General features: G+C 45.0%; 1 protein-coding gene across 7 annotated transcripts in view; it reads left to right on the top strand.

Moving 5' to 3' along the window:
* rbms3 (RNA binding motif, single stranded interacting protein) overlaps positions 1-19294 on the top strand; it is a 255253-nt gene that overhangs the window by 63445 nt on the left and 172514 nt on the right. Inside the window, exon 1 of one of the 7 annotated variants that reach the window (XM_034600755.1) lies at positions 10674-12120. The exons of 5 other annotated variants lie outside the window; for them this stretch is intronic. In XM_034600755.1, coding sequence (XP_034456646.1) covers positions 12046-12120 — 75 coding nt within the window. In that variant the 5' untranslated portion in view covers positions 10674-12045. Of the gene's footprint in view, positions 1-10673; positions 12121-19294 lie in introns of those variants that run through there. One more of the 7 variants, XM_034600754.1, reaches the window with a different exon arrangement.

Below are 19294 nucleotides of genomic sequence, written 5' to 3'. Positions count from 1 at the left end.
AGAAATCTTGTGCTTGCTCACAATGCTTTTTCTGGAACTTGTCTAGTTTTTAGGGCCAAATGAAATGTATTGTAGATAACAGATTTTCCCATGATGTCTAGGATGTTGACATGAACTCTATTTACAAGTTGGAAAGTAGAAATTACAGTAAGTGTGATATAAAGTGAACTAAATGTACGTAATGAGCATTACAGCATCACAAGTTTGCTGGTGTGGCTATAAATCTTATGTCATGTCTCTGAATCCGTTGCTGTAACTGGATTTGCCGCTGCAATAAGCCGTCAGGGTGCGTTTGATTTATTGAACAGCAACGTTGTTTTTGAAGGTTCCACTGTGCGTGGGGGTTGGCAGCAGCAGTGTAGTGCTTGAACAAGCCTTGTTTGAGGAGAGGGTTTGATTGTTCACGTCTCTGTTGGCTCCGTCAAGCCTTATACAGACGGACATAAAGTAAGGGCGCATGTTATTGGACACTTTGTTACTGCTGTAAAATGGTGGCGTTTAATAGGACGGGGATCACAAAGTATCTGACCTTCAGTGCTGACAGGTGTAAAGATTTTGTTAGCCGTCTCTTCACCTGTGCTCAAAGTGTTGTTTAATATTGCTGCGGTCGTTCTATCGCTCTCCCTCTAACTGCGTCACGCTGGTTCTCTCCTCCGTCTAACACTAAACAATTATTTGTCGTGTGAAAGATAGAACCTGTGTACAACACCCTCCCTCCTTTCATCCCGGCCCAGCAGTCGGCCGTGGTTGTGTGAGAGTCGCTGGGTTTGCTGGAGCTGCTTTCTTTGCTCCATTTATTTGTTTATACATTTTATACACTTTGATGACTTCAGTACGACTAATTACAGAGATGCCGCCAAGGAGGCAGACTCAAAGTATATCGCCCTGAAAGTCTGACTCTCACTGATAACTAAATGTTACCCGGTAGAGTTGCACCATAATGTTCTTAATCGTCAAGTATTCGTTTCAACTATCTCCGTGCCATCTGGCAATATTACACCGTACAAATCCCATGGTAATGTTCCAAAGAATGAACTGTATGTCGGAGATATGCTGCCAAGTTTGAGTTTCACTGTAATGTATGTAACACATGGCGAGTGTGCTTAAAGAGGGAACACTGCATATCCTGAAATTGAAGAGCTTATCAAGGCCTATCAGACTCAAATCAGAGAGCATGACTCTATTCCTCGAACTGTGCAAGAGTCCTTAACAGAGCCTGACCGACATGGAGCTCTGGGGCTTATGCAGTTACAGATATAAGGCGATGAAATAATTTCTCACACCAAACTATCTGCCGAAGTGTGAATACTTTGTCAAGGACTCCTAAGATGTCATCAAACTCTTATGGCAAAGACACTCAATATAGTTTAATATTTTATTGTTTAGCCATTAACTTTATTATCAATAACTAAAAATAAAAAAAACAAATACAACCAAGTATGTAGAACGTAAATAATGACAATAAACGTATACGTAAAAACATAAATGCACATCTTTTCTGAATTGTTTATCCTGTAAAATAAACATTTTCATATCGTTGCATATCGGCAAATATAAACGCAATATATTGGCATACCAAAAAAAACGGCCTGGTCCTTAATAATGCATTCCATCCACCTTCTGTACTTTAAAAGACAAAAGGCTGTTTGATATTTCTTCTGGTTATTGAACGTTTTTCAAGTAATTCACTCTCCTTTTGACTCTGGTTTTGTTCTCCACCAACTCCTAAGGGAATTATCTGGGTCTGTAAGTGCCCGATACTCAACGATGTCCACCAGCTTGTCACAAACTTTATCCGTCTGCCACGTGGTGCTGGGCCCTTAAAAGAGAGCTGCCGGCTGCAGCTGAAACCATATAAAGCTCCGGAGAACGAGCGGAACTGTAATGTTGGGTGATAACTCTGTCAATTCATCACTACGAGTATCCGCTTTCACATAAAAGTAGTCATGTGCTCTGCTGTGGATATAAAAACATTGATTACTGTCTCTTCAAAGGTTAATTATCACGAGGAAGAAGCTGTAGTCAAATGAGTGAACTGTAAAGCAGCAGAAACACATCCCAGCGGGCGCCATGACAGGTGGTCGACTGTGTGGTCGAGGTCAACAGCCTTGACCTTTTCACTTTAATCAAAAATATAAATTCTGAATGGAATAGACTCTCACACCTGCAGCTGTGTGTCTTTTCTGTTATTTTAAAAGAAATGCATGAGCGAAATGTCTTGTCTTTCATTCAGCGTTTGTTTTTGTTTTTTTGTCCTGAAGCTTGTCTCCTCAGCTCGGTCTCTCTGTTTTCTTTGTCTCCTGGGCTTCATGCTTTGCATGCAGAGGATGAGACACCGGGGGAGGTTAAGAGAGGAGCTGGAATGGAGTTCTGCTCCATTTACCACCCTGAAATATTCCTCTTAGAACGACACACTCTGTTTTCTCTCTCTCCCTCCTCTCCTCTCCTCTCTGCACTGTTTCTCACTCCGCCCGTCCCCTCCCTTTCACTTCTCATCTCTGTGTGGCATGTGGTCATTTCACTTCATTCCGGGTTGGCTTAGCAGTGCTTTAAAACATTGCCGCTGTCCTCCCATCCCATCCTCCTCAATTGCAGGCAGCATTGAGCTTCATAGGCCTTTACGGATCTCTTCCTAGTAGCTATAACTCTTTGTCCAGCCTCCAATCTCGATCGGCTCTGGGCAGAACCTTCAGCACCTCGGTCTTATTACTTCACTATTTCACTCCCCCACCTGTGTGCCTCTGACGGGCTCGTCCATGAACACCAGGACTGCCACACACTCAAACACACACAAGCATAGCAGGTTATGTTTTCGCCCCTGTCTGTTTGTTGTGTACACAAAAACTACAGATTTCCAGAAAACTTTTTGGAAGGATGGGACACCGGCCAAGAAAGAGCCCACGAGATTCTGGCACAGATCTAAAGGGGCGGGTCCAGGAATTTATATTTCACTTACTTTAAAGGTGACATGTGATGCTTTATCAATTTTCCCGTTTGCTCTTATGTGTTATTTAGGTTATTGATTTATTTAAAAGCTTTGCAAAGTTAAAAAGCCAAAACCTGTGAGGAAGGGAGCTCCTCTTCCTCACAGAATACTAAACTTTTGCATCATTGTGATGTCACGTGATGTCACAATGCCCACATTTGCGTAATGAACTCCTAGCGGCTAGTCTGACAAAGCCAGGTAAATCGAGAGTAGATGCTAATATTTACTACACCTGTTGGAAGCATGTGACCAATCACAACAACAGACAGAGTTGGCCAATCAGAGTAGACTGGGCTTTATCAGGAGGGGGGGGTGCCTTAAAGAGACAGGAGGTAAAACCAAGTGTTTCAGACAGGGGCTGAAAAGAGGAGCTGCAGCAATTGACAGTGTGAGGACTGATGCGTTTCCTGAATATTAGAGCATGTAAACATGTAAAAGTAATAACACAAATGAAAATTATCCACCTGAATATGAGCAGAATACGTCTGGGAATGATATCTGTGAGCAATATGGTGCAGCCTGATTGAATTTAAAGGGATTATTGTGGCTTCACGGAGGTTTGTGCTCCGTCTTGTTTATGTAGTTTCTGCTCAGGACTGTTGCAGATGTATTTTTGTTTAAAACTTCCACACACACACACACACACACACACACACACACACACACACACACACACACACACACACACACACACACACACACACACACACAGAGATCCTCTTATTTCCCAATGCATAAGCACACTCAAAAAAGTAGCTGATAAGAATGACTGACTTTGCACTTGGATCCGTTCAGGGCATTTCCACAATGAATAAAACAAAATGCACATTCATAGACTCCGAGCGCTGCGCTGTGATTAAGCTTTGATAGGCCTCTTTCCAAATCTGAGTCATTTTGCAATTTTTCTGTGGGGTCTGACTTCCTCATATTCTACAAGAATGTGGATTTTGAATATTTTGGCTCAGCGGGTCCGCGCGGAACATATCTATTGTTTAAACTCACACTCTCGCTCTCCTGCCTGTGCAGCGCTTAATTCCTTATTATGCAGAGATTTTCTTGGCATCATCTCATCCTCATTTATGCTGTCCTTGGCAGTGGCAGTGGAGCTGGTTCACGGAGGGACATGGCCGGCTTTTCCGTTGCAGTTTGGTGTATTTTTTGTCGGGGTTCGCATGAGGTCACACAGGAAGTCTGATCTCGGTCGCTCCACTGAGGGTTTTTTTTTTCTCCCCACCCTTTGTGTCAGAATAACCTTGACCCTCCTGTGAGCTCTTGAGTTTCCTCTGAGATGTTTTGCTTTTTTTAGTAAAATCACATAAAGAGGAACACAGACACACACACACACACGTACAACTTTGACAGTTATAGGCCACATGATCTTAAATGTAGTTTCTCACAGCAAAAACACACAGCTGCACACATTTGCAGATGCATACAGGCAATATGCAAACCCTCCCACTAGCATACACACACATATGTAAAGTCCGACCTGGGTGTGGGCCTCTTGTTTCCTCTGCAAAATCATTTGCAACGACGTCTGTCTTTTCTCAGAAACCCGTGAATCAGGAAATGAGTCGGCCTGTTGTTTAGACATTTCACATTTGGTACAGAGATCTAGTAAGTGTGCGCAATTAACTCTTTTAGGTCTACTGCCTGTCCCTCGCTGGGTGTAGTGAGGGGTGCTGTGAGTCATTTTTACTCATGCACGTCTGCTCTCATGTTTCCTCCCCATTACGCCTGCATTGCTCTCCTCTGTGTTGTGATAGAAGCTAATGACTCACTGGAGATCTGCCTGGTGTTTATCAACTGTCTCGGTGCAGAGCTGGTGGTCCAGATTCAATTTGCCCTTTTCACATTATTATGAAAGTCTAAGATAAACGCCCCGAAACCAGGTGATGAGACCATTGTATGTGTAAAGAAACGAAAATAAGGAGAGGTGCACTGCACTGATATCTTGTCTGTATCGCCCTGCTCTTTGCACTGTGTAAAATTATACTCTCAGAGGGGGAAAGTGTTGAATTACCTCAGGCTGTCATCCGTTAGTGCCCTGATAAGAATGTATTAGGAAACTGTGTGTCAGAGATGTGCTGAGCTCACACACATAATGTGAAGATGGATCCTCACAGTGTTTAGAAACTGGGGGAGGTGGGTGGTGTTTCTTTTTTGCATTGTGCGTCGTTCAGTGTGGTCAGCCTCTCCGATTACAGCGTTTTAGGGAGAAGGCTTGAATGGATGCCAGTTACATTACTGGGCAATTTGGCCCAGCTTCACAATTTACAAACACAATAACACATCTTTACGTAAAGCGCATGTGACTGATTGGAGACTGACGCTATCGTTTAAGTTCAAGACTATATTTTTTTCAGCACGTGCAATTTGTCATTGTGACTATACAGAGTTCAACGGTGATTTAGCCGGTGCATTGATTTCCGTTCTTGTTAAACACATAATCACATTAGTTATCACAGTATATGGGATTGGACAAAGAAAAAGAAAAGAGTATGAAGACTCAATCTCCACTTTACAATCAGGGGTTTTCCAGGATATTTGACAAACCCTCTGTGGTATGAAAAACTGCTTACAAAGTTTGTAAGTTCCTACTTGCAATGATCATAAACGTTTACGTTTTCTAAGATTATTGTTTGTTTGTTAATTGTCCCATTATAGGATATTTGTGATTACCCTGAAGAACAAATCACAAACGACAACAACAAATTAGAACACCTAATAAAAAAACACAACAGCAGATAAGAAAACACAACAGCAATTAATAAAACCCAACAACAAATCACAAAACACATGGAGAAGTGCCTCCATCCACTCAGCCTTTTCTGTTAGAAGGTAATTTTGTGTTTTATAATTTAATTGTGTTGTCATTTGCTTTTCAGGGCCACCGTAGATTTTCAGTTTCACAACCCTGCACGTTCACACTCACCCCTACGAAACAGGTCCCATGAAACTAACAGAGCGAGACCTATAGCAAACACTACAGATCATTAGACTGTAACAATACCAAACAAGGTCGTCCCATAAATGTCTCACACTTAAGGACAGTAAAGAGCTGGGTTAGCCTTGTGTTATTTAGTGCCGCTGCGGCTGCAAGTCTTTTTCTGAACCTGTTGCACCTTATCCACTTGTGCCTGTGTCCCGACGGCATAATGGGAAAGTGGCAGTTGCCTGGGAAGATGTGTTATTTTTGCAGGAGAGCATGTTGAAACTCAGATGATCGTGAGCTACTTGCTGTAATAATCCAAACACAGAGATGTTGGATCGATGGTTGCGTCTGTGTTGCAGCAGCATACCACAGCTGTACCACGTCATAGTTGGACTGTTGAGACGATTCATCTTTCTCTTCATCATGAAGCAAAAGCCCCAGGCAGGCAGAGGTCACTGCCTCTGCATTACGCATGTCAGACGACCCTCTGGATCTCTTGGTCAGAACCAAAAGCAAAAGTATTTTTCCAGGAATCTACCAGGCCCTGCTGTTCCCTAACTCCACTTCCCTCCTTCCCTTCCCTTCCTTCCTTCATCCGTCCAGCCCTCCGCTGGCGCTGGGCCAGACTTCCCTCGAATTCCAAGCATCTGGTCATTTCTGGGAAACACGAGACAGGACAGCGAACCACAGAAAACAAAGCCTCTTGGTTTCTGCAGCAACTGGAAGAAGTGCAGTAGTTGCCCTCAGGAGGAGTCGGGCAGTGGGGCGACATGGTTGTACACTTTCTAGGAATTCTGTTTTGGGTGGAATCCTTGTTTTTGTGTTTACAAGACAACTTGGAGTTCTCTCTCTAAGCTTGTTGTGTTTTTGTGCAGTAATATTTCTGTCCTCTAATTAATTCACCCATTTAAATAGAGATTTAGGACATTAACAGAGTAACTGCTGTTGTCGGAGCAGTCAATGAATAAAAGGGCAGCTGTTGCGGCTCCCTATTATCTCCATGGACGTTGATAATTGAAATACCTAAAAAGCTTTTACTACTATGCTAAATTTCCCAGTTAGAAATCAGCTGATAAAGGCAATTTTAAAAATAAAAAGCCTCAACACTGTGATCATGCTGAAGTTTTCTATTCGTAGAGTTGCTTGCAGTCTTTAGAGGAATAACAACTACTTTACACCTTCAGGGGCATGATACACTCTCAGCTGTCTTCATAGTACTTGTTTTTAAAGTCCTGTGAATGACTCACTCATGCTCTCAATTTAGAACGTGAACCAACTGTGGCGTCAGAGGGAGACGTGAGAACACAGGAGCAGCAGATGGCTTTAGCTTTGCTTTATGAAAATAGTTGACGGGCCCGGCTGCAGATAGTGCATGTGAGCAGTTCTCAGTGCAGGTCTTTGAATTTTCAAAACCGCAAAGAGTTACTCAGTTTTTTAGCTTTATGGTGATGAACCGGCCGGAAAGTAAGATCAGGCTTCACTCAGGATTTGGCGTAACAATATTATTTAACCAATCTGCAAACTTTGTCTGCTGAAGGTGGCAGCGTCTGGAGGTAACACGTCCAATCTACACGCAAACTTTCAAGTTAAAGGTCAAAGTAATATAGAAATATTGAGCTACCGATGTTTTCTTGTCCTTGAGCTGCTGTTTTGAAGCATTTGGTCCAGCGCCATCTTGGTTTTTGAAACAAGAAGTAACTATTTGGAGAGGGGGTGGAGCCCACCTACACCTACGACCTTCACCCATTGGACGGTGCTACAATGCTTTCATCAGGTCTATTTGACTTATGCTTTATTGATGAATCTAGTGATTGACACTATAAACAACTAGTGGAGTCTCCCCCTGCTGGTCATTTGACACTTCCACGTTGGCTTCACTTTCCAGACCTGGAATCTACATCCATTTTTATGTACAGTCTGTGGGTGTAATTGGTAACATGGGTATTGGGTAATGAATGTATTACCCAGCAGGTTTACAGTGGCTTTTCTACTACTGTGAACAATGTATACAGATGTAGTCCTTTAAAATCAAAAACATTGTAAAAGAAGTAATGGAAGAAAATGGGGTAAAACTCACTGACTCTTTCTCTCTTTTCGTTATATAACTGGCTGCAGTTCACTTCTCTCTGTGACACTCTGACTAATTCAGACCAGAGCGTCACCAGCGCAAAGCCCACACATCCACAGTCTTCAAGGTCTGTATATACAATATGCTTTACTGCTCTCCAGCTACTTTTGTGAAATTGCCTTTCCAAACTAACCTCGCGGGTGAGAACTCAAAGCTCCCGTCCTCCAGGTAGTTTCTCGTGTCGCCCGTGGAGCCACAGGTCAAGTTCTTCAGTTTCCAGAGTCAAGTCTCAATTCCAGACTTTTAATTCTTAATGGTCGGATCAATGAATATTAATGGTTTAGTTGACCAGTGTCTGTAACGGTACTCTCCTGTGTTTCCATCCTGTGTCGACTCATTTGAATAAATATTAGAAGTCATGCATAGTAGAAAATATTCCATAATCAGGGAAGAAACTTTTGGTTTTATTTTAACTAAAGATATCGGTTTGGACTTCGACTGATGATTACTTTCTGTACAGACTATTGACTATGGAGATTATTTGATTAATTAATTTGTCCAATACATTTTCCTACCACCACAGATAATGTGAATTACATTTTTCTTATTCACCAGCAGTCATAAATCCAAACACATTTGACAAGGAACAAAAATGAAAAATTACTTAGATGTTTATCAAAATAGTTTTCTGTCAACTGACTAATACATGAACCACTGCAGCTCCATTTGGATAGAATCAGACATTTTTAAATCAATAGTTACAATCTGATTAATACAGCACTTTGCAAACACACTGTTGAAAGATGTTTGTTTTTTTGTAATTATTCTTGTTAGTGGCTCATTTCCCCTTTTCTTGTATTTGTCGTCTTTTTATTTGTATTTGTTGCAATACACTTTGCATGTAGACACAATTTGGGTGAAACTAACCAGATTTACTTCTGTTTATGTTACTGTATCCAGATGTGATGATTCTTATCTGAGTAATACAGAAATGACTTTATGCAGTTGCTCAGTGGACTCACTGACATATAAAGACATATGGATCTTTCCTGCTCCTCTGTCTCCTTGTGTCTTTCTTACATTTTCTTTCTGTATCTCTTCTTTTGTTTCTTCGGCCTTTGTCCCTTTTACTTTTTTCTCACTTCCTGCCTTTGCCCACACACTGAGGTTTGTGTGTCTAGTGGATCCTGAGGTTGTAAATCTGGTAAATCCACCGCAGATATCAGCCTGATTTCTTCTCTACTGATAACGAACGTTCCTCTTCGAAGGCTGTCGGCTGCCCTTTTCCTTCGTGCTGTATATTTTTGGTCCCTGGGATTCTTCTGCTGGTATTGATTACGCACTGGGCCTTTTAGACCCATAATTCTTATAAAAAGCATGTGACATTTATACTGAGTCGTGAGTCTGGATTGGATTTTCAGTTTGAAAGTAATGTGTCCTGCGATATTTTCAAAAATGTTATTCATTAGTTTCCTTGTGATTGATTAATGGAGCCGGTACAGCCCTTCCTATAATTCAGAGAATTATCAACATACTTTGAGGTAAAGAAAGTGTATTTTTCTACAGCTGAACTCACTTAAATTGAGAATTGCACTGGAGATGTGTAATTAGGTTGTTATTGTTCCAGAAGGAGACGTCAGCCTCCTCTGTGGTTTTTTTGTGAAACGCTGTCAAGTGTAACAGATGAAATACGAAACCTAAACTCGTCAAAGTCACGGCTCTATTTTCAGACGTGGAAATTGCCAAAATATAATCGTGTTCAGTCCAGTAATTTCATTGTGTAGTTTTTTTTCTTCCCGCTGCAGCTTCCTGCGGGACTCACAGCGGATCGTTTAAATGAAAACCAAGCTGAAATGCTAATTGAGTGAAAAATGAGGCTCCTGAACTTGTGGCCTCAGCGTCACAGAGTTAACCGTGAGGACTTTAGGTCAGTTCCTTCACGTGCGTGGGTGTGTGTTTGTGTGAGAGTGTGAGACAAAAAAAGGATCATGCTTTTCTGAGCATTATGTTTTTACATCCATGTGTTTGCAGAAATATGAGTAAAGTCGCTTGAGATCAAGCAAACACTCACAGAAAAGACATTTCTGTAATGTTGTCGGTCACAGTCGTGGTCTTTCAGAAGAGATTTGTGTCTCCAGTGTTTGATGTTGCACAGGAAGTGGTTTTCTCTTCACTGGAGACTTCTGCTCATCCCCTTCTCGTATTATTACAGTGTTACTATTGCTCTTTACAAGTGAGCAGTGAAAGACGAGTTCCACATCAAAACCTAATGACTCTTTTATGCTTTAATTTTCTCTTTTACGATAAGCTCCTCGTAAAAATATAAATATAAAAATAGCTTTAAAATAACCAATAAATGACCTTTCTTTTTTTAAGTAACACAAACTCACGGGTTATGAAAAGTTGCTCCTTGAAACTTAACTGGTTTTAAGGTCGATTCAGGCTATATTTTGTAAGAGAAGGTTTTTATTTTAGGACAGTCTTTTCCAAGTGGTAGCTCCGTGTGCAGCCAGTAGGGGGAATCGATTCCTCGCGCTGCCGCCATCCTCTCCTCCTCGCCTCCTCTTCCCTGCGTTCTCCCAGGTTGTGGAAACACTGCAGCCCGCTGGTCTGTGTCTGGATCTCTCTCTCTCTCTCTCTCTCTCTCTCTCTCTCTCTCTCTCTCTCTCTCTCTCTCTCGCACGGAGCTGCCTGAGAGGACCCTCCTACCGGCTGGGGCTAGAGGGAAGGAGGAGGCGGCTGCTCTGCTCGCCGCCTCGGACGAGCCCCCTCTACCACCCTGTCAGTGTTGGAGGAGGAGAGAGAGAAAGAGAGAGAGAGAGAGAGAGAGAGGGAGGGAGGGAGGGAGGCTGAGAGTGATAGAGAAAGCACACGCACAAGAGCGAGCGAGCGAGCGAGAGAGAGAGAGAGCAACTGTGTGACAGAGGGAAAGAGAATGAGGCAAGCTGCTTAGAGGAGTGAGAGAGCCAAGGAAGAAATAAGGAACACATTTTACAAGAGCAGGAAGAGGGAGGATCGCAGACGAGGGACTCCTTCTCCACTGGACACCTGGGACACTGTCACTGTGGCTTTTTTTTCACTCGTCTTCTAACTGGAACCCAGTGGATTGACTAACCGACCGGTGGATTTCTTTTTAATACACGCGTCTGCCACATCCTTCAGAAACTAGGATCTTTCCTCTGTGCGCTCTGTCCTCTTGCTGTAGCTCGACCGACCACATCTCTCCCACAGACTGAGATTTGCTTCCCGTGCCGGGCTCATATTCTCTCGTGTTGCGATTCCGCTCCGTGCACAAAGTGCATCTGTCGGCAACCGGTGCTGAGGATATCTCCCCTCTCTGTCAAACAGGACGGCACGCAGCCACTGTCGGATCAGACTACACAGGAGAGAGAGAGAAGAGAGAGAGAGGGAGAGTGTGTGTATGTAAGAGAGGGACAGAGAGAGAGAGGGGCAGTGAGAGCGAGTCAGATTCACAGTGTGGTTCAGAGAGAGGCAGATTAAAGCCCAGGCAACAACAAAAAAAGACTGGAGTGAAGCAGCTTAAATAGAGAAGTGAACCTACACGTCCTCTTCCCGTTTTCCTTGCCATCCCTCTCCTCCTCCTCTCCTCCTCCTCTTCCTCTCCCATTCTCCAACATTTTACAGGACTGCCAGAGCTACTGCCACCTGCACCGCTTCTCTTTCCTCCTCTTCCTCTACCTCACCCTCGCCACACGTTACAATCCGACACCGGCCGCTCACAGAGACGCTGCGCCCGGTCCCGTAGCACTTGTGGAAATATTTCAATTGATCCAGCAGTGAGAGACTGAGCGAGCATCCGCCCCGGCGCCGAGGCTTCCCGGACCGTTCACCAGGACCATCGCCACGCTGTTGTCCCCCGCTCCCCACGCAGACCCTGCCTTCTCCCTGGAGGACCGGCTAGCGACACAGTGGTGCGGACAGCGAAGACAGGAATCGCTCAGCCTCCTCCGCTGCCTCCATCCCATTTGCTCGCAATTTGGCAACCCCCAACCCGGTGTCACCATTCCCTGCCTCTGTGCTAAGGATTCCAGCTACATGGGCAAGCGATTGGAGCAGCAGCCAATGTACCCTCAGTACACCTACTACTACCCCCACTATCTCCAGACCAAGGTACGCTGCTCCTCTGCTCTCGTTGCATCTCTCTCTCTCTCTTCACCCACTCATCTACTCCCACACTACTTTACCACCTGCCTCCCACCCTAACCCTCGACCTCACCCTCACCACCACTCCCTCCCCCACCTCTCCCCTTCCACTGCACTACATTCATCCTACTCTCATCCCTGAGTGGAGATGGGAATTGATGGATAGCTGGCCTTGGCTGTGATGGTTTCAGATGGCAGGTGCCTTGTTGCAGTTTAGATGTCTTTGTCAGTGTGTGTGTGTGTGTGTGTGTGTGTGTGTGTGTGTGTGTGTGTGTGTGTGTGTTTTTGTGTGTCTGTGTGTGTCCCTGAAGTGAGGGATCAGGGATCAAGGCTGGAGGCATTGGACCACTGTTGGTCCAACCCACTGGACCGTTACTGGGAGCTGTCCAGTAACGTCCAATCCATCCTTCACCTGTAAACTCATAAGCTCCTGATGTTACACACTGCGGTGGCGTGTAGTTTCATATGTCAATAAACATGTTTTTGCGGATGTTGGAGGCTTTTGTAAAAATAGCCTGACAGGCAGCTCTGTGTGCGCAGTCATACAATAAAACAAATGACAGAATTAGGGCCGAGATTTAATTTACTCGTGAAGTATTTGCAGGCTGAATGTAGGCCAGTGTTTCAACGCTCGAGTGCCACTTTTCTGAGGAGGCAAATAAAACATTAATTTATGAAGTTGATAATTCACCAAAAGGCACAAATGTCATATTGTTATGTTTTACAAAGAGGAGACAACGGGGGTATGAAGTCTTCCTTCTCTGTTGTGATGTCAGTGTGTGTCTGACAGATGCAGAGCAGGCATGAGGAACGCTGCCTGTGTTTGCTCGAGCTGTTCTATGCTTCAGTGCTTGTGGGATGGAGGCTCAGGCCTGGGCCCGGGTGGCTGCCAGGACACTGGCTGGGCACTTTACCCAGACATCATCAAGGGATTAACAGGGAAGCCTTTTGGTGGATTACTCTGTTTTTTTTCTACCACATGTGAAACACTCATTTCTGCCTATCACTGTGATGGGGTGATATACGGCAAAGGCTGAACGAGCCTATATATATATCTATATATATATATATGGCAGTATATAATAGTCAAGTCCCAACCAGCCACTTAAATACCTCTCAGTATGATATTAGTACTTATAATAGTCTAAACTTAACTATACACATATTGCAAATCATCTTTTATCAAAATTTTCTATTTCTGTCCTTTTGTTCAATGCAAAAATTTAATTATTTCTGTAACCCCTGATTATGATTAGGAAACATTTCAAACTTTACTTTATATTTAATCAGGAAATGTCTTGTTTAACTCAGAATCATGGAGGAAAAAACAAACATATCTTCCCATACGAAAGGTATCGAGAAAAAAAAGCATTGGTTTACAAACTCAGCTTGTTGTATTGGCAGCTTAGCAAACAGTACTCGATAGCAAGTTATAAAAGTTCAAACATGGAATGAGGAATTTACGAGGAGGGGAAAAGTTCAATAAATAATCTATGAATAGAACCATTGATGTATCGATGCTCCTCCATGCGGAGCTGTATTTTGAACCTCTGCGACTCCAGCAGGGAAGACCTTCCTGCAGCCCCACCTGGCAGTCCACAAGCTCCCCCTGATTTATAGTTTAATACATTTGTGCTGCTGCCATATGGCTTCCCTCTCCCCCCCCTCCTCCACTCCTTCCATCATCCCCCCCCTCTCTCTCCCTCCCCCTTCTCATATCGCAGAGTTACTCATCTTGGGGCCCTCTCAATCAGGGTATGCCCCTCCATTCCCCTTCCTCCCTCCCTTCCACTCCCCCCCCCCCCTTTCCACCCTCCGTCCTGCTTTCGGCCTCCCTGCTCTGTAGCAACAGGGGCCCCTGCCTCCTTCGCCGATGCTGCAGTTCACTCCCAAGGTCAGCGCAGATCCGATCTTGCCACAGTCAGCGATTGACGCATCCTTGAGCGAGCTGCTAGGGTCCTGTGTCATGCAAACGAGAGCGGCGGTGGGGGCACGGGGGGGGAGCGGCGCGCATTGCCATTTATAAATCAGCAGCCAGCATTCATATTCATTTTCATGGTTAGTTAGCATCGCCTGTGGCCTTGTGGGTTGATATGATGGAGCCGGAGACGGGGTCAGTGGGAAAAAGGGGAGGCGTGGAGAGAGGCCAGAGTGTTGGGCGATGTGGCCGAGAGGGCTGTGGAGAGGCTATCTCACACTCTCATTAATGATCATTGATGGCTCGATTACAGCGAGGGGAGAGGGGCCTTGGCTGGCAGGTTCACTTCACAGTCGACAAAATCACATGGCAGTCACTTTGATTTTATGTGCACAGACACACACAGACACACAGACACACACACACACACACACACACACACACACACACACACACACACACACACACACACACACAGCCCGCCCCCCCCCTTTTTGCACACATTCCCCAGCTCAGATTTAGCCATCAGTCTCAAATCACAGGTATTTTTGTTCATCTTCATCGCTGCATTCTCAAGGTATCGCCTCATTCTCCCCAGAGATGTGGGCGGATGGTGGTGGTAGTGGTGGGGGGGCGTAAATATCTTGTAGGGATAGGGAGGGGGAGTAACTCATACCAAAGTATTGCCATTCTCCTTCTCTCGCCTCCATTTTATGACACATATTTGAGATTCTATGCATAGGAAATTTATAGAGCATCTGTGCCTGGTTATAACTGAGGACTTTATTGTAAAGAAAGGGGCTAAACATTTTCACAATGCCCTGGCAGAATAATTGGAGGCGCCTTCTGACTTTGGGTTCCCTCTTACCCCCTCCTGCATGAGCGCGTGTGTGTGTGTGTGTTATATTCCAAATTAATGGAGTTCTCTGATGCTGTCCGGCGTGTGCTCGTCAGCCCAGATTACAATGTGAAAGTCAGAGAATGAGATAAAACAATAACATTTGGCTTCCTATTGATTAATGCACTGGGGCGTAGCATGTGCTTCTCTTTAGCTGAATTATTGATTGCTGAAAGAGGATTTGTGTGTGTGTGTTCGTGTGTGTGTGTGTGTCTTATTTGAGCTTATGGCTGGGGGGGTCGGGGCTGGCAGGCAGGATTCTGCTTTGATGAGAGGATCCTTTAAACACCCTATTTCTGTCCAGGCCCCAGCTGATCAGTCCACAGACTCTATCGCTGAAATTCGGCCTTTGCTCTGTACGCGTCGCTCCATGTTGGTTTGATGTTCACAGCTTGCCGTGCATTCAACTTTAACGGCAGGTAATAGATGTGCATCATAAATGAGAAAATTACAGTAAAACGCCCGACTCCGGCCCCAGCCCGGCCCCTCCCTTCACCCATGAGGACGATTACTGCGCACGGATCAATTATTGTTATTTTATGATAGTGTTCAGAAAGGAATATGAATTCCAACTAAATGTGCGTACTAAGTGCCTGTTAGTGAGTGCGTTGTATCTAATTTTCTCCCAATGACAGGCATTTCCACTTCTCCATTTCATTATTGCATACACAACTCTCTAAAGGAAGTCTCAAATTACTGTTGTGATAGTTGACTTCAGCGTTGCTGGACTAGAAGGTAGCGGACGCCGCTTTTACCCTTGTGCTGCTGCACCGTCGATAGGCAGGGTCATTACATGCCTAATGTCAGCAATCTCTCACACACACACACACACACACACACAAGCATACACACACAAGAAGGATTCACTAATGTATATGGAGGAGCACTTGCGTTGTCATCTGGGTACGGACAGTCGCCATTCGAACATACAGAACCCAAGAAGCTGCAGAGGAGCAGGCTGAGTTAGATTTAGCAGCGGCTAATGTCCCCGGCCTTAAATAAACACCAGTCAATAGAGCCCTTTGAGAGGATCTGTGCCTGTATCTGCCCCGGCCATAGGCCCCATTTATACCCTGTCTAATTCTTAATAAATGGAGGGAGGGATGGAGGGAACGGGGCGTATCTCTGCGTGTGAGAGCGGAGGAAAGGTCGGAGAGCAGAGGGATGGATGTTGTAGGCAGGGAGGGGCCAGTTAAAAGCAAGGAAAAGGGTTTGGTTACATTACGCAGGGCTGGTCCATTGTGTTACAGAAATAACAACAGAGCCATCTAAATCCTCCTTTAATGCTTCGATAGAGGAGAAGGAGAAATGGAGACAACAAGGGAGAGACAGATATACATAGACACGGAGGGCAGGCGAAATCAAAGGCAGAGCAAAAGGAGCCGTTTGCAAAGTCTTTCATTATATCAGTTATCAGTTGCGTAAAACTCAGCTAGCAGCTTAGTCCCCCTCTGTCTCCGCTGATGTGGAACTGCTTTGAAGAGTTTATCAAGGGCTTTTAGGTCTGGAAAAAAAAAAATACACGTCTTCTATTACATTTACCAAAGCCCGGTCCCGGTTTGAGTCTGGGACGACATGCTCTCATTAGCACTAAGACAGGGGCAGCATAACTCATTTCCCCTCTTGTAATTCTTGATACGTGCTTCACGACTGACTGCCCACAACAAAATACTGTCCCCGCTCTGCTGTAAATCTCAACCCATCACCCCCCCCCCCCTCTTTGCCAGATCAAATTGACAGACTTGTTAGCGAGAGCTCCATCTTGCTTTTTGCTCTTTCTTCATGTTTTGCCAATCCTCGTGTGGCCGGGCGGCTTTTTCATCGTTAATCAACTAATAGGTCTTGTTTTTTTTTTACCTGCCTTCGCCTATGGCTTTATGCAGCCGTACAATCCCTTAATGTGGAACTGTCAGTCAGGGGGGGGGGGGGGCGCAGACGGCTCCATTTATTTGCCTCAGACTGTGCGTGCGTGCACAAACATGCACTCGCTGCGAGCGCACGCTGACACACACTGCAGTAGGGGGTACTCTTAACCCTTCTCATCTATCAACTGGCAGCCCACCCCTATCCGCGCACCCATGCTTTAAGGTTGCATGTGCATTACTGTTTACCACAGCCTCTCATACACCACAAGAGCAGAGTGCTAAGACCCGGCCCTCCGCATGCTGCCGTCCACATCTCATTACGGCCGCTTTGCGGGGCTGCTCGCTCGACATCCATTTTGATAGAAGGCCAGAGGAGATATGTGAGAAGGGGGTTGATGAACAGTAGCAGTTTCTTTTTTCAGCAAACTGTATTTGCCAAGATGGGAGGAGAAACCTAGTCTTTAGCCATGACAATGCATGTGTGCTTATATTGCACAAAATTGTTTACGAGCAAGATAAGTCTATCAATGCATTTGCACGTTATGAAATTACGAATATTTATACAGCAGTATGTTTTCTATGACACCATTCATATGTATTGCCAGCAAAGCCGTCAGCAGCAATTTGGGGTTCAGGATCTTGCCCAAGGATTTTCCAAAATGAAAGCTGGAGGAGCTTGGGATCGAACCACCGACCTTCCGGTTAGTGCATGACCCTCTCCACCTCCTGAGCTGCAGCCGCTTAAATATTACGATATATGTGCGAGACATTTTTCTTGGTAATTGGTCAAGTGCTTAGAGTGAAGGTCTGAAAACCAGGTCACATGCAGCTTCTCCACAACAGGCTCGTGTCATATTGTTTAAGTGTCCTTGAGCGAGACACTGAACAAAGTACCTGCTCACTCTCTGGAGGTCGCTGTGAAAAACGGCATCTGAGATAAATGCCCAAAAAATATAAAATGATGTGCTCGGCGGTGGAGTTCTTGCCCCAGGGACTCTCGTCTCCAAACCCCCCCCCCCCCCCCCCCCCCCCCCCCCCCCCCCCCCCCCCCCCCCCCCCCCCCCCCCGACCATCTGGAGATAACAGGCGACACCAAGCCGGTGCTGCTGCGGGAGCCAGGAGCTCCTACCTGTGCGGGGAAATGGGGCATATGGGGAGGTTGGTGGTGGAGGGAGCGGGGCGAGTTTCCTTCGACTGGAAAAGCTGAATCCCCACCAGCTTCCGAACATTTACTGCTGTGAAGAGAGAGACACCTGAAAACCCTTCCTGTGATCGTGCATGTCTCAAATAAATCCTGGAAGTTAACTCTGAACCCCGGGAGGTGGGTTAGTATCTCTTTTTGTAGAATGTGTATTAGAATTATTTGTCCCAGGGTTTAGTGCTTTTTCCTTTTGAGGAACTGGAATGAAACCCATTTTATTTCTATGCTTTCTAGATTTTTTGAAGTGAGAGAAATAGGAATGTGGAGACAACATAAAGCGAGACGGAGCGAGGCAGATGAAAAGAGACTCATGATGTGCTCTTCAAAAATCCACCAACGCGGCAGGACTCTACAAATACACCTGCTTTTCTCCCTCTTTCTTGTTTTTACTTGCGATTCTCTCTGTAACATCAGTCCCTACCCGGAGCTGTCGGCTCTGACCCGCTGTTTCACTCTCGGGTCTCTTGTGTCGTGGCATTTTCACTCTCCCATTTCCCTCTGAGGATGGTGGGTTACAGTCTCGGGAATTTGGCCCCTTTTCATCTTCCACTGTTTATGTCACTATTTCTGAGATCAATTCTCGGCCCTTTTGCCAAACCTCTCTTCATTTGAAAAATCCCCTTTCATGTTATCCCTCTTTGTTATTCCTCGTTCCCTTCCTCCATTGCTCATGCGCTCTTCTTTCTCAATTTCCGGGAGACCCTGCTGTCTGCTGGCCGTGGTTTCCCGCCATCTGTGCTGGACGCCACAAGTGGCTGACGGGACATGCAGCACATCACCTTTTCCTTTTAGTTCTGTGAGCATTGAGACTATTAGAAAACACATCATTGTTAAGTCCATATGTAAACTTTACCTAACATCTATTTGGCAACACTATAGGTAGTGTTTTCCAACTGTGAGGGATACGTGTGAGTGAATATGTTTAGTCAGGGATTATCAGCTTTGTTGAAAAAGAGATAAACGGATTACAAACTTTGTTGAAACTTCTGTTGCTGCTGAATAGATACTGAATAATACGTCTGAATGAGGCTGATTCCTTTCACCACTCGGTTCAATATTTTATGCCTGAGAATAAAACCGCTCGGCACAGGGCAAACATTACTTGACTTATGCAAACAATTGATATAGTTTTCAAAGTTAAATAGGCCAAGACAAGAAGGATGTTAGGCTGCAGGTCACGTGGTGGTGAGGTGCGGAGGGAGAGGGGGGGGGGGAGTAACTGCATCTTGTGGGAGACAGACAGGCAGGCAGGCAGGCGG

The sequence above is a fragment of the Hippoglossus hippoglossus genome, chromosome 11, assembly GCF_009819705.1.
Source record: "Hippoglossus hippoglossus isolate fHipHip1 chromosome 11, fHipHip1.pri, whole genome shotgun sequence".
In the NCBI taxonomy this organism is placed as follows: domain Eukaryota; kingdom Metazoa; phylum Chordata; class Actinopteri; order Pleuronectiformes; family Pleuronectidae; genus Hippoglossus; species Hippoglossus hippoglossus.
The sequence above is the reverse complement of the archived record's forward strand: the minus strand, read 5'-3'. Positions and strand labels throughout refer to the sequence as shown.